The following is a 15,460-nucleotide window of genomic DNA, read 5'->3' as shown; positions in this document are numbered from 1 at the left end:
ATTCCTGTGCATTCCTTGCATTGGTAAAAATCTATTAATTAAATCATTGATTTAATAAATGTCAGTTATATTCTTCAAATAATCACCAAATATCAATGAAAGCTGAGACCCCGAATATCCATTTGAGATGCATCCTAACACTGTGTCAAACTGTTGTTGTTATTAATATATAATAAACATTGTGTTTTGAATCTCATCTATTCAAATATTGTGAGTGTACTGTATGAAGACTTGGGGCATTATATAGTTTTCCTATGTATAATGTCATGTCAACAATGTCGCCCAAAGTGCTACCGTTTCATAAGGTTATTAGATTAATAATGTGCAAATAATTAGCAATATGTCATCAACAAACACTGACTTACCTGAATCTGAAGTTAAACAGTGTGGGAGCTGTAGCTGGGAGACAGAGCCCTGAGGACACTGGATCCTGAACAGAGGACCTGCAGGAGTCATGCCAGCTGACTGGAGGAGGCTCTCGTCCCATGGGACGGTCTCGTACTGCACCTCCCTCTCCCCCTCCACTCCAAACACCAGCCCTGTGGAACCACACTCGAACACACCTGCACTGGGCAACCTGGACCTGGGGCACACAATAGTAACTGCTGTATTAGAAAGATTACATGATGTTGGCTTTATATACCATCTGTTTTTATATAACCTGAATCTGGGGCAAAGATTCAAACAACTATAACGTTGGCTCTATAATTATTAGTATGTGTGTTTATATAACCTGAACCTGAGACACCATAGGAACACCTGTATCAGAACGATTCAGATGCAGGTTATAACCAAAGAATCAGATTTATACTAATGTCTGTTTTCCCTACAGTGATGCAGAAACTGACGTTTAATAATGATAGCAATATATTCAGTTCCTCCAGTCCAATAATTCTGTCCCAATATAGGCACACGTGCAATAGAGAACACATCCAAGCTTTGCTCGAATTGAAGTTAAGTTCCTTTCTAAAGCCATGAAACATTAGGGCTCCATCTGAATAGCTATAGTTCTTGGAACAGCAGAGAGGTACACTCTCACAACATGCATGTTTGGTGACTAAAACTCTACTTATTTAATCTTGATAAATCAAATACAAATATCACACTTCATACAGTTGCTGTGGGTCTGGTTTACTAGGCTTCAGACTAAGTGAGATTTTAGGCTTACTAGGCTTCAGACTAAGTGAGATATTAGTCTTACTAGGCATCAGCCTAAGGGAGATTAGTCTTATAGGCTTCAGACCAAGGGAGATATTAGGCTTAGTGCACAGTAAATTTCACAGAGTAAATTTTGCAGAGTAAATTTTACTCAAACTACTCAACTACTACTACTCAAACTTACTAAAATGTTACTCAGTTTGAGTAAAATGTACTCAGTTTGAGTAAAATCTACTCTGCGAAATTTACTGTGTGTGTATACTCCACTTTCTATAACATATAAGTTCAAACCAAGTATGGCAATTCAAAGTAAATTGTTATTTAGAATTTGTACAGATTCAAATGTTAACGTCTTGAAGGGCAGGGGAAACAGAAGAGCCTGTATTAAAATGTGGTTACTTGTATACGGTGCTTGTAGAGACAGTTGACACGTCAGGTGTGAAGCTCGTCCAGGACTGGAATACAAAAAAGGAACAGAACGTGTTGTTTTCTAAAAGATACCAACATCAATACTGTGCTAAAGTTTGACCAAACTAGAATTCCCATACGTCACAGTCAAATCTATTTTGATAACGTGGGGTTTTATTATCTTTATGACATTGTAACAGCAATCTCTTATCTATTGGTTTCATTCGGTTGTCTCCAGGCATGCGTTCTTCATGGGAGTGCAAGCCCAGATAAGTACTCGCTATTTACATATCAATAGCGCCGGTCGTATTTAACACACCTGACGACCGGCGCTATTGATATGCAAATAGCGAGTGCAATCCCAGTTTTATTATCTTTATGACATTGTAACAGCAACCTCTTATCTATTGGTTTCATTCGGTTGTCTCCGGGGAAAATGTCCAAAGGTTTATAATTTTTTTTTAAATGTAAAAAAAAAAAAACTAAGGAAATGTATATTATTGCACAGAAGATTATAGCTTGAGACATTTAAATCAAAGTACCGTACTATATTAACGATGGCAACTTTCTCAGTAATTACACACTACACAATTACACATTATTATTACACTATGAATTGAAAACGGGGGACCCTGATGTAAACAAGACAAACGTCTTTCTCTGGTCTGCATCCCCTTAACAATTGTGTGTATTGAGCCGTACTGTATTGTACCCATTCTGCAATCTGTTAAATAAAGTTTTCATTCATTCATTCATTCAATGCTATAGCATCTCTTCATCATGGTAACTAATCCACGCTATCAAAACTTAATTTGACAATGATATACAGTGTATATGCAGGTCAGGAAGATGCCAACAGAAATACTCACGTCATTACTCTGGTATGCTCTGCACAAGGTCACCCCCACATAGTTGCTAAACCACGGGTAGAGGGGTTCAGTGAACGTGGTGTTGTGGGTGTGAAGGTGGGTCAGTGTGTCGTCATAAGCGGAGACCCGGTAGAATGACAGGTGGCCAGCGGGCCAGTCCAGATACACTCCGAGTCTGTAGCGGGTGAGGTAGGGACCCGGGACTAACACGCGGTCTGCTCCATGGTTGTGATAGAAAGTAAAGAGAGAACCAGCCTCGACATGATAAATCTGACAGAACCAGAGCTTGTCGCTGCTTCTTCTGTCCCTCGGGCCTCCCCCTTCTTTCCTGTCGATGCTCCCGTACGCCACTCCTACCTGAGCACCTCCCTCGACCTCTACCTCCCAGTAGCAGCGTCCAGTCAGACTCTCTCCACACAGCACTTCAAAACTGTCGTCAAATCTCTCCGGGTGATCAGGATATGTCTGCAGCTCAGGTGTCAGCCTCGCTCTTCTGTTCCCCTCGGACAGTAAGGTCCACTTACCTACTGTGTTGGGATCCATTGTGAGTCGACGGTCATCTAAACAAGAAATAACAAATAAAAGTGATGATGACTAATCAGAAGTTGTAACAGTCAGTCACACACACAACATGTGCGCATTATTATATTTGTGTTGTTATTGTGACGCGAGTGAGTGAGCGCGGGTGATGACGTCAGGAGGAGCAGCAGGGACCCACGCGGGTCATTATTGGTGCGCGCGCGCGTGCACACAGGAACGCGCTGCACGCGCACTACTTTGCATAACAACGCGGCCGGTCGTCACGTGTTCAAATACCTTCTTCTCAGATACATTCTGCGAAACTGGTGAATGAAATGTGTTACGTTCCGCTCGTAGAGGCGATTGGGCATTAACCCTGTAATGACCCTAACCCATTTTACATTGTATTCACTATTGTGTGTTCCATATTGTTGTATATCGACTGTGATCAGTTACTTATATAACAGAAGCACTTTACGGTGCCTGATTATTAACCCCGTGTCCCCTGTAACTATGATCTGATCATCATTGGTGCTTTTATCTAATACAGTTGTTACTCTTTTGTACCCCGGCTGTGCAGTTCATGGTTATTGAAGGGCATTTTGACAAACAGCAGTTTTCCCTGCTAATGATATAACCCACGTTTTTATTACATTATTATTTAGGTGCAGAGTGCCATGTTTGTCACTCGGGAGGGGGGGGGGGGGGGGGGGGGTGCAGTTAGGTTGCATTCTTAATTTGGTTCGGTTTGCTTTCACACGGCGATTTGTCAAGTGCACCAAACTTTCTGAACAATGTCACGCGATCGAAAAGTAACCCGGGAGTGAATTGTTTCGTGCTTTAAACATGATTTGTGCAGTCTTAAATTCAGCCAGGTCCCTGAGTTTCATGGCATGTGATTTTAAAAACAGTGTGTTTGTGTGTTCCAGATATCCTACCTTATTGATAATCCTAATAGCTCTTTTTTGTAGTGTGCATAATGGTTTTAAGTTACTTTTATAAGTGTTACCCCAAATCTCCACACAGTATAGATATGGTAGTATTTATTAGTGAGCAATATAGAATGTACAGTGATTTATCCCCGCAGATGAATGTAACCTTCTGAGTCTGGGCAAATAACACCTCCATGCAGTCCTTCAATGCTGAATCTGGAGCTCTGTATATACACAACTGACAATCACGTTCTTTGCTTTTCCATGCTAACAAATAAAAACTCAAAAGTATTAATTATAATTCTTCTTCTTCTTATTATTATTATTATTATATTGAAACATAGCAGCAAATAACTCAGTAGTGCAATACTGAACAGAGACTAGCAAAGTAAGATTTTCATTGTATGGCAAACTGTCTGTTTAACTGTGCACATGACAATAAACAATCTTGAATCTTGAATCCTCTCATGTTCCCATTCAACTTCATATCAATAGGGTTTAGCTTTGTCAACAACACAGGGAAGTTCTACACACAGGCCAGAGGATGTGCATACTGTATGAGTAAATTAACTATACATTAATTAAAAATATTATGTATAGTTAGTATACATTAATACATTACATTCAAATTAATATATAGTTATATTAACTATACTTCATAAAATGTATTTTTATTTTTATTTGCTCACACAATATCTTAACAATATAACACAAAAGTAGCCACTGCAGCCGTTATCACAAGCTCTTCTGTATTCACATAACTTTCCCAAAACTGACTTGTGATCTAAGTTGCCTAAACCAGTTTGTCAATTTTAAAAGCTCAGAGGACGGAACGGCTTTATTTGTTTATATTATTTTATTGACAAGGAGGTAGGGAAGAATAGATAGGTGGATGGATGGAGGAACAGCTATGCAGTGCCAGCTGGACTCCTTCCCCTGAGAGAGAGAGAGAGAGAGAGAGAGAGAGAGAGAGAGAGAGAGAGAGAGAGAGAGAGAGAGAGAGAGAGAGAGAGAGAGAGAGAGAGAGACAGAGACAGAGACAGAGACAGAGACAGAGACAGAGACAGAGACAGAGACAGAGACAGAGACAGAGAGAGAGAGAGAGAGAGAGAGAGATCATTTGTCAATTGAATATGCTACAACATCTGAATCATATACCTATTACCTGCCACAGACATCACAGAAGGGTTCGTTTTGATTAATTTCTCTAATGGTCTCTACTGTAAACCCATTTGCATTTCCCAGAGAATGTTGGCCAACTTTACCTTCATAGGAAACTGCCTGCTTAAAATGGACCTCTCAACCTTGTTCGTTTGAATAAGGATGTATTGCAGAAAGGGCAATGAAAGTGCTGGCAGCATGTGGTGCATCAAGATTCACCATTTTTAATGGTGATATGCATCTAGAAAAAGAAAGGGCCTAATTGGTCAAATTGAACATTCTTATATGATTCCACATACATAACTTTGACCACAAGACAACCTGACATACCCACATATAGCTCATAGTCTTATGCATATTGCACATAGGTCATGTATAATACTGTAAAATAGCTTAGACATAGCCTACTTGCATAGAATAGTCATGTATAATAATGTATAATATTGCTGGCTGTACAATACTGATGTACAATACTGCTGTATGCCTATAATACTGCTGTTAATATCCAGTATACACATACATGTAATATTCACCATTCCTTATTTACTTCATCATATCTTATCATACATTTACTTATCATATCCACATAGACTGTATAGCAAGAGTATACCGTTACCATATATTTAGGCAGTAAGTAAGTAAGGCAATTGAAATATAACAGAACGTTAAACTAATGTTGGACTAACAATTAGTTTTGCAGGTTAATACTTAGGCTACAGTAGCTCAAGTTTACGTTGAAGTCAGTGCCATTAGACACAATAATTATTATATCTCAATCCCTTGCGCCATCATAGTTCATTTTGTTGTCAAATTCTCCTATATTTATATTCCTTTTTAGTTATTAAAGTGTTAGTTATGCACTAACGTTACTTACTTTCGATTGTTTTCGCACGTTCCTCACAGTCTCGTGCACAGAGACCAAGCTGCAATACTCCAACCACAGCGCGGACCTCACAGCGCGGCCCCCAAAGCGCGGCCCTGGGAGCCTTGCTCTCCGGCTGTGCAGCTGGATGCTTCTCAACGATGTGGCTTGTGTCTGTGAAAACTACTTGTTGATTATGTACATTGAATGAATGCTGTATGACCAGGCATTGTAATTTCATAGCCCTGATTCAATGTTTTTAATAATAAATGGGTGTGGAGTAAATTCCAAAAGCGACAACGTCTGATTATCTACTTGCTAAGCTATCCTGGTGCGGTTATTTCATGCTGACAAGTTGACGTCACACAGCCAGACATGTAACAAAGTGTGTGTGTGTGTGTGTGTGTGTGTGTGTGTGTGTGTAGCATCTGGTGTGTCTATGTGGGTAGCTTCCGGTGTGAGAGTCTCTTTGCGTGTGCGTGTGTGTGTGTGTGTGTGTGTGTGTGTGTGTGTGTGTGTGTGTGTGAAGCATCCGGTGTGTGTCTGTGTGTGTAGCATCCGGTGTGTGTCTGTGTGTAGCTTCCGGTGTGAGTCTCTTTGTGTGTGTGCGTGTGTGTGTGAAGCATCCGGTGTGAGAGTCTCTTTGCGTGTGTGTGCGTGTGTGTGTGTGTGTGTGTGTGTGTGTGTGTGTGTGTGTGTGTGTGTGTGTGTGTGTGTGTGTGTGAAGCATCCAGTGTTTGAGTCTCTGTGTGTTTTCATCCACACAAGTTTACAAGCTCACACACATGTTTGGTGACTAAAACTCTACTTTTTTAATACTGTTAAATCAGATAGAAATATTACACTTCATACAGATGCTGTGGGTCTGTGTGTAACAACATGGATCTGAACCTGGTCCCCCACATGGGAAACCGCACATCAACCAGATGTTATTAACCAGACATATTAGTCTTACTAGGCTTCAGACTAAGGGAAATATTAGGCTTACTAGGCTTCAGACTAAGGGAGATATTAGTCTTACTAGGCTTCAGACTAAGGGAGATATCAGGATTAGGCTTCAGACTAAGGGAAATATTAGTCTTACTAGGCTTCAGACTAAGGGAGATATTAGTCTTACTAGGCTTCAGACTAAGGGAGATATTAGTCTTACTAGGCTTCAGACTAAGGGAGATATTAGGCTTACTAGGCTTCAGACTAAGGGAGATATTAGTTTTACTAGGCTTCAGACTAAGGGAGATATCAGGCTTACTAGGCTTCAGACTAAGGGAGATATCAGGATTACTAGGCTTCAGACTAAGGGAGATATCAGGCTTACTAGGCTTCAGACTAAGGGAGATATTAGTCTTACTAGGCTTCAGACTAAGGGAGATATCAGGCTTACTAGGCTTCAGACTAAGACGAACAACGGGAAACTAAGATGAACCCTGGACACTCGCATGCCTTTACCTCAAGACTACAGAGACACACTTTTCTGATAGCCTCACCCAAACCCTAACCTTAACCACACTGTCACTGTAAACTAACCATAACCCTAACCACACTGTTACCTTAAACTAACCTTAACCACACTGTTACCTTAAACTAACCTTAACCCTAACCACACTGTTACCTTAACCACACTGTTACCTTAAACTAACTATAACTTAACCCTAATCCTAACTGATAAAAGAACCAACGCGTATTTGTGTCAGCAGTAGAACAACTTTAGATCTGATCGTGGTATCTGATTCAGAGAAGATTAGCCAGTCAGGCGTGTTAGCCTATGGCCTCAGTGAGCATATGGTCATATTGTACCCGCAAACGCACTAAAGCTCCCCACGCTCAAAGGGATTATGTAAAAACAAGGACAATGAAACACTATTCAAAAGACCACTTTATTGAATCACTGAGTGAGATAAATTGGATGGACATACTGAGCAGTAAAGACGTAGATGAGGCATGGAATCTCTTTAAAGAGACATTTCTATCAGTGCTGGATTTACTGGCTCCAATTAAACACATTGGGGTAAAGCAGAACACTGCCAAACTAAATTACTCAGGAGATATTGAAGTCCATCAGGAGTAGAGACGGAGCCCTTATCAGGTTCAAAAGAACAAATCACAACAAGACTATTACGATTATGTCAGACTAAGATAATAATTGGGAGCATTTGTGCGAGTGCAAATAATTGTTCTGGTGCGACCTCCTCCCCCCCCTCCCCGAACGTCCCTTTCTCTGTACATTCGCTAGTTTATACACTCAGTATGTGCCTTGTGAGTTGACAGTGACCATTCTAACCAATCAAACGTGAGCTTGACGTTCTTACCTTTAATGCTGATTTTAGATTGGTTAAGATTAGCCTTCAATCACTCCCTTTCGTGGTCTGTCCGCCATGTGGCGGGTAACAAAATAGTAATGTAAAATAATTAAAACTGCGGTGTGTTTTGGTCTTACGACAGGCCTAATTTGTGGCTTGTTTACCGACGTCACATCCGCTACTCTTCTGTCCTGACTGCCCGTGGCGCCTGCTTGCACTGTAGGGAGCTAGCGTTGGCTGCTATAACGTTAAATGGGTTACAAATATGTGGAACTATGGAAGGAGTAAGCCGACCGCTAAAAAGAAAACCCACCGCGGCAGCGAGAGCGAGACCACCTAACAAAAGAACGTTTCAAGAGGAGTGGTAGTTTGGAGATAGCGGTGTTTCAAGAGACTGGCTACAGTATGACGCTGGGCTGTAGTGATGAGTTGTTCTGTGTGCCGCAAGTATGTCAAAAGGAAAAACAGAAACAACACGTTTGTCATCGGTAGTAAATCAATGAAGCTGGAATCCATTCGTGACCATGAACAGAGCCATTGTCACATTGGCTGCATCTCTGTATCCCGGATTAAATCGGCGCCTCTCCTCAAGACCCTCTGTGGCTAGGCTAACAGCCATGTCAGAGCTACACTTTCTAACAACCTGCCCACTGTACCAAGATATTAGAGACTTCCCATGAATTGCAAACACCCAAAGAGAGTTTGAAAACATGACAAATAACGGAAAACTCCCATACCTACTGGGTGGAGTACAGCAATGTGCAACTGTACAGAAAAGGACATCCAATGGAATACAACCACCATAAAGGCCGTCAATCATGCAAGTATTCCTGCATGATTGATTGAAGTATTCCTGCATCGGCGACTGAGAAAAAGACAATGCATGTGTGTGTGTGTGTGTGAATCCCAGTGTGTGTGTGCCGCTCCCATTGCATGTCCAGTTCGTTGCATGCCGAATAAAGACCCCTAAAGAGGTCCTGCATTATTATTATTATTATACATTATTATTATTATTATATATCGTTATATGTGTCATATGTACAGTATATGTGTGTTATCTTTTGAGTTAGTCTTTACATTTGATATATATATGTGACACAAAAATGTGATTTTTCTTGGGCCGGTAAGAAATATACTTGGCGGGTAGATTTTCCCCATCTACCACTAGCCGGTGAGTCAAAAAGTTAATTCCAGGCCCTGATTACATATATATTGTTGGTGCTCCTTACATTTTGGTGGGTGCTCCTAAATCTTTGCTGGTGCTCCTAAATTTTTGCTGGTGCTCCAAACCTTTTGAAGTTGGGAGCACCAGTGCTACCAAGTAAAAAAGTTAATTTCGAGCCCTGTATGATACTTTTTCCTAATAAAATCGAATAAAATAAAAAATTCAAAAACATAACCACACTATTACCTTAAATTAACCATAACCTTTACACTAATTTTCTATCTTAAGCATAACCGTTAAAGGTTCAAATGAATCTTCATCATAGTATTGCTGTGTTTGTATCAGCGTGGGTGTCTAGTGGTGAGAGAACTCGCCCGTGATCATAATCATTGTTTGTTCGACTCCTGGTCGAGTTGTTTGTTATGGACTTTCGCAGATACTTATTTTATTACTTATGGTTATAACATAATGTACATGTACCTTTTTTCCTGTGGTAAATTAGTACTTTATTTACGTTTTCTGATTTCGAACGTGTTGCTATTTTCGCGGTGAGAAATCAGTCATCTCAAACAAGCCTATTATCAAGCACTAGCGCAGCAACATGCCACCAAAATGATCATGTGTGTAGCTGCTCTTTAATACGGTCCACCATTGTTCTGTCAAAACAATAAAATTTTGATGAGTAAAATTATCAAACATGTCAAATCCTTACATTTCTTCAGCAGCTGTGGGTTGATCCAGTGCTCCTCATCATGGTCCAAACTGTGGAGAGAGAAGAACAGATGTTGAACCAGGGACCTTCAGCGTGGCTATGAAAGTAACTAGATTAATAATATTGCTCAAAGTAATAATTCCCCATGCATAACAGTATGTGCACTGCACTAACTTGAGTTTCTCCAGTGTACAATTCGGGTCCTTCAGTCTATCGGAGAGCAGCTTTGTTCCCAAGTCTCCTGGGTGATTGAAGCTCAGGTCCAGCTCTCTCAGGTGGGAGGGGTTGGAGCCCAGAGCTGAGGCCAGAGAAGCACAGCCTTCCTCTGTGACTTTACAGCCTGCCAGCCTGCAGAATGATTTAAAAGAGAAGCACAGCCTTCCTCTGTGACTACAACCTGCAGAATGATTTAAAAGAGAAGCACAGCCTTCCTCTGTGACTCTACAGCCTAATTCTCATCTATCAATCGTATGAATCTTGCATTGATACCAAACATGTCATATTAGCTTACCGGGAAATGTGCTAAATGTCTCCAAAAGCAAACTTTATTTACCGCCTCACCCCCCTCTTTGTTTTTGTTTAACCTTTATTTACCCAGGGTAGGTTCGCTGAGCACAGATGCTCTTTTTCAGCTACGCCCTGTTTCACATTCACACAGTTCCATTCACACCTGGGAGCTGCCCAGTACAACCACAGTCTGACACCATTGGCCTGAGCAACTCCACTGGAGCTTGGGGGTTAAGTGCCTTGCTCAAGGGCACTTCAGCGGCAGGTTTTTCCTGCCGGTCCCGGGTATCGAACCGGCGACCTTCCGGTCACAAACCCGCTTCTCTAACCATTAGGCCACCGCTGCCCCCTCTCTAGTCACCCCCCCGTCTCTAGAGTCACCCCCCTCTCTAGTCACCCCCCTCTCTAGTCACCCCCCCGTCTCTAGAGTCACCCCCAACTTCTCTAGAGTCACCCCCCTCTCTAGAGTCACCCCCCACTTCTCTAGAGTCACCCCCCTCTCTAGTCACCCCCCTCTCTAGAGTCACCCCCCACTTCTCTAGAGGCACCCCCCTCTCTAGTCACCCCCCTCTCTAGAGTCACCCCCCTCTCTAGAGTCACCCCCCTCTCTAGTCACCTCCGTCTCTAGAGTCACCCCCAACTTCTCTAGAGTCACCCCCCTCTCTAGTCACCCCCCGTCTCTAGAGTCACCCCCCACTTCTCTAGAGTCACCCCCCTCTCTAGTCACCCCCCTCTCTAGAGTCACCCCCCTCTCTAGTCACCCCCCTCTCTAGTCACCCCCCGTCTCTAGAGTCACCCCCCACTTCTCTAGAGTCAGCCCCTCTCTAGTCACCCCCACTTCTCTAGTCACCCCCCTCTCTAGTCACCCCCCGTCTCTAGAGTCACCCCCCACTTCTCTAGAGTCAGCCCCTCTCTAGTCACCCCCACTTCTCTAGTCACCCCCCTCTCTAGTCACCCCCCTCTCTAGTCACCCCCCTTCTCTAGTCACCTCCCACTTCTCTAGTCACCCCCCTCTCTAGTCACCCCCCTCTCTAGTCACCCCCCCTCTCTAGTCACCCCCCCTCTCTAGTCACCCCCCCTCTCTAGTCACCCCCACTTCTCTAGTCACCCCCCCTCTCTAGTCACCCCCCCACTTCTCTAGTCACCCCCCTCTAGTCACCCCTTCTTCTCTAGTCACCCCCCCTCTCTAGTCACCCCCCCACTTCTCTAGTCACCCCCCGTCTCTAGAGTCACCCCCCCCCCCCACTTCTCTAGTCACCCCCCGTATCTAGTCACCCCCCCCCCCCCCATCTCTAGAGTCACCCCCCATCATCACCATGACAACCAGCCAATATAAGACAACCCCACTTCTTCTGGTGTAGTTTGCAGAAATAAAACACTGTCTTATATTTAAGGGGGAAGTTATGATTTAAGGGGGAAACTTAACTTAAAATATCCAGCTGTCCGCACCGTTCTTAAAAGCATGTGCATGTCAGTAGCCTTTTGCGAAACAGAGCAATAACGTAGCACAGTTCTGGGATCGAATCCAGCTGTCAGCGGTACCTCCAGCTTGGTCAGTCGTCCCTACTAACACAATATTGGCAGTGTTCAGTGTTGGCGGGTGGGAAGCCGGTGGGGGAGTACTGGTCGTTGCAAACAGCGATTCCTACTGGTCGGTCAGGGCACCTGTTCAGCAGGGAGCGGATCTGGGGGAAATAGCGTGAACCTCTGCGCGCGTTACGTTCTCCCAGTGAAACTCCTCGCTGTCAGGTGAAAAGAAGCAGCTGGTGACTCCACATGTAGTGACTTGTGTGTGCTTGCTTTCCCTTGCAAATCTTCTCAAAGCGGGATAGTTGTTTTGAGACTCTCAGTTCAAATCAAATCAGATTTATTTATAAGGCCCGACAACACACGTTAATGTCCCCATGGGCCGTACAGGTCTTCTTTAAACAAGTCAAGAAGAAAACACAACAATAAGTCAAGAACAGAACAAGAGCACCATAAGGTCCAAAGATTTTAAGATAAATGCAAATAAATGAAAGAATGCAAGCACTCCCAGACATACCCCACGCGAAGGTAAGGAAAAACTCACTAAAACCTAACAATAGGGAAAAAAGCTCCACAGGCAGTTCATTCTCAATGTTCAACTTCGATCTGTATTTTGATTTGATGGAGGCCACTGCAGAAAAGCCGACCTCACACAGGTAGGATGTTGCAAAAGGCAGCCGTATGCCCACAGCTCTCTGTCCAATGAGTTCAGATTGTGTAGCTGAAGTACTTGTGGGCTCCGCTGCTTATCTTTTTTTTTTTTTTTTTTTTTTTTTTTTAACTTTGGCCATTCCCCTGGCTCTTTTATACGTTTATCGCATTTATTCTGGTCAAGGATGACCGACATAAACAGGCTGAAAGGGTTCAGATGGGGGGGAAGACACTCTGGGAAAGGCACGGCTGCAGTCCGGGATTCGAACTCGCTAAACCCCAGATCCGTGACGAGCACGGTTGTCCCCGGCGCTGAAATAGCGCTCGCGGTACGTGGTGAGCTACTGGAGCTCCCCCGCTGCTTATCTTTTAGCTGTTACCAGAAACGTCTCCATTTTTGTTCGATTCCTCACAAATTCCTCTCATGCAGACTAGCATAACGTTACGTCTCACTCTCTCTTCGATTCCCATTCATTCACTCATTCGATTGGACAATAGCTAGCTAGCCTGCCCTGAAACACAAACTTACAATAACACCTTTTGTGGCAAAACATATTTAGGCTTCTGAATGTGCTCCGTATAAACAATAACCCATGACAGTCAGTACATTTTTGTTGACATTGGCGTTTATCAGTTTTGGTGCTAAATTAATATTATTCTTCATTTATTTTTCACGCCCCACCTGCAGTACCTCTGCTCCACACTAAGGGAACCACTGGTCTACACCCTCCCCAGACCGACAGTGGGGCAATGCACACAACGACCAGGAAGGGAATTGGCATAACGACTAAAATTGGGGGATGGGAGAAAAATAGAAACTGTAACGTTGCACAGTTCAAAAATAGATACAAAAAAGCACTGATAGACACAATACAGAACTGAGGAACTATAGATAGTTGCTCTCAAGGAATGTTTTGATTTCTTCAAAACTAAAAATGGTGGTCTTGTTTTTTTAACCTTAATATTTTTCTTTTCTCTCTTAGTAAAGACAGTTGTATTTTAAATGTTATGATATTGTAAGAAAGGGGCAGAACTAGAACTGTGCTTCCTTCAGACTCTTCTCCAACTCTTCCTTGTTTGTTTTTCTACGGATGAAGACGGACTCATTTGTTTACGTTTGCATTTTGTCTTTACTGCGATTTGTATGTAATAAAGATAAATAAAGATCAATCAATTAATTATACAATGCAATAAATAAGTAAAGATTGTACCGTGAGCGTGATCGTATGTTAATACCTCAGTATCTCCAGTCTACAGTCTGGACTCCCCAGTCCAGCAGAGAGATGCTTCACTCCTGAATCCTGCAAGTCGTTGTAACTCAGATCAAACTCTCTCAGGCGGGACTTCGAACAGAGAACTGAGGTGAACGCCTTGCAGACTTCACTTGTTGGGTGGGAACCGCTCATCCTAAAAGTAACAGAAATTACATTGTTAACTGCCGAGTAATATTTCGATGGCCAAAGAGTTCTTTGTTGTTCTTCTTTGTTCTTCGGCCATCGATTTGGAGAAGACTGAAGAGGACCCCCTTCCCCCCACAAAACAGAAACCCACCACTAAAGACACTTACCTGAATTTCTCCAGTTTACAGGTTGGATCCATCAGCGCAGTAGAAAGAGCAATCGAAGGGCTCTCATCATCGTCATGGGGCAGGAAACTGCATCTCAAGTCCAGCTCTCTCAGGAGAGAGTGTGTTGATTGGATGACACCTGTCAGCAACTTGCATTCCTTGTGGCCTAGAAGAAACCCAGACAATCTGTGGAAACAGGATGACGCGGCGTCATTCACCAAGAACTGGGCACAATGTGAATGAAACGAAGCCTGACGGCGATTACGACGTGTAGTCATGAGTGTCAAGAGAAACGGTTTGTTTAAGATCTACGTCTGACCTGAGCGTCTCCAGTTTACAGCCGGGAGCTGAAAGAGCAGCGAGGACAGGCCAAAGACCTTTTTTTGGAGTGGCAACCAGGTGCAGCTCTCTCAGGGAGGAGTCTTCTGCCTGAACAATGGACTTCAGAATGTCCATGTCTTCGTATGCGTATAGTCTGTAGTAGCAGAAGAAAAAATACATTAAAGCCCCAATCTGTGATTTTCACCATATAATGTTGGGTATATTCTCCTTCATTCTTGTAGAGTTCGATGTGTAGATATGCTACTTTCAACTTTCTTAACCTTGTAAATATGGGTACTGTATATAGATTTGATTCACTCATGTGTTTACAAACATAACCAACGTTAACAAAACATTTTACAGCCATATAATACAATGAATACAATTAAAAACTCATATTTACCTGTTGGCTAGCGTTATCAAGAGCTCAGTCAATCAGCTAGAGAATGAAAAAATGTCTCGATTCCTATTTCTTGTTTGTTTGTGTGCTGTGGGTGTGTTTACGTTTGGATCACTGATTGGGCCTTTAAAAAGGTGCACTCAATTACAAACCAATTACATAATTTATGGTTGAGTCTACATGGTCTTCATTCCAAACTATCACAAATAGTACTGAATGCACCTTTGCAGACGCACAAGACCTCTTTTGGAACTCTGGCAGTCTTGGTGAAGCCATAATGGTGATGAATAAGAGCTTAAATGAGACCATTTCAGTACCATTCCATAGAGTGAAAAAGGGGATGTTGTTTTAAGTGTAAATCAACTCAGGCATTACTGGACTCGTGACTTCTAGTTTGTGTAATA

The 15,460-nt window shown here is 42.7% G+C and overlaps 1 protein-coding gene across 1 annotated transcript in view; it reads right to left on the bottom strand.

Annotated features, from left to right (window-relative positions):
- LOC311232584 (uncharacterized protein) overlaps window positions 1-15,460 on the bottom strand; it is a gene marked incomplete at its 3' end in the record, with an annotated part of 110,899 nt that overhangs the window by 39,486 nt on the left and 55,953 nt on the right. The window contains exons 7-14 of the mRNA XM_084319445.1: window positions 14,336-14,521; window positions 14,005-14,175; window positions 10,258-10,431; window positions 10,084-10,133; window positions 5,922-6,092; window positions 2,436-2,995; window positions 1,558-1,613; window positions 366-583 (exon numbers count right to left, since the gene is read on the bottom strand). Coding sequence (XP_084175571.1) covers window positions 366-583; window positions 1,558-1,613; window positions 2,436-2,995; window positions 5,922-6,092; window positions 10,084-10,133; window positions 10,258-10,431; window positions 14,005-14,175; window positions 14,336-14,521 — 1,586 coding nt within the window. The remainder of the gene's footprint in view (window positions 1-365; window positions 584-1,557; window positions 1,614-2,435; window positions 2,996-5,921; window positions 6,093-10,083; window positions 10,134-10,257; window positions 10,432-14,004; window positions 14,176-14,335; window positions 14,522-15,460) is intronic.

Source organism: Notolepis coatsorum (genome assembly GCF_963971535.1).
Source record: "Notolepis coatsorum genome assembly, chromosome: 7".
Classification (NCBI taxonomy): Eukaryota; Metazoa; Chordata; class Actinopteri; order Aulopiformes; family Paralepididae; genus Notolepis; species Notolepis coatsorum.
Note: the sequence above shows the minus strand (reverse complement) of the source record. Positions and strands in the feature narration are given on the sequence as shown.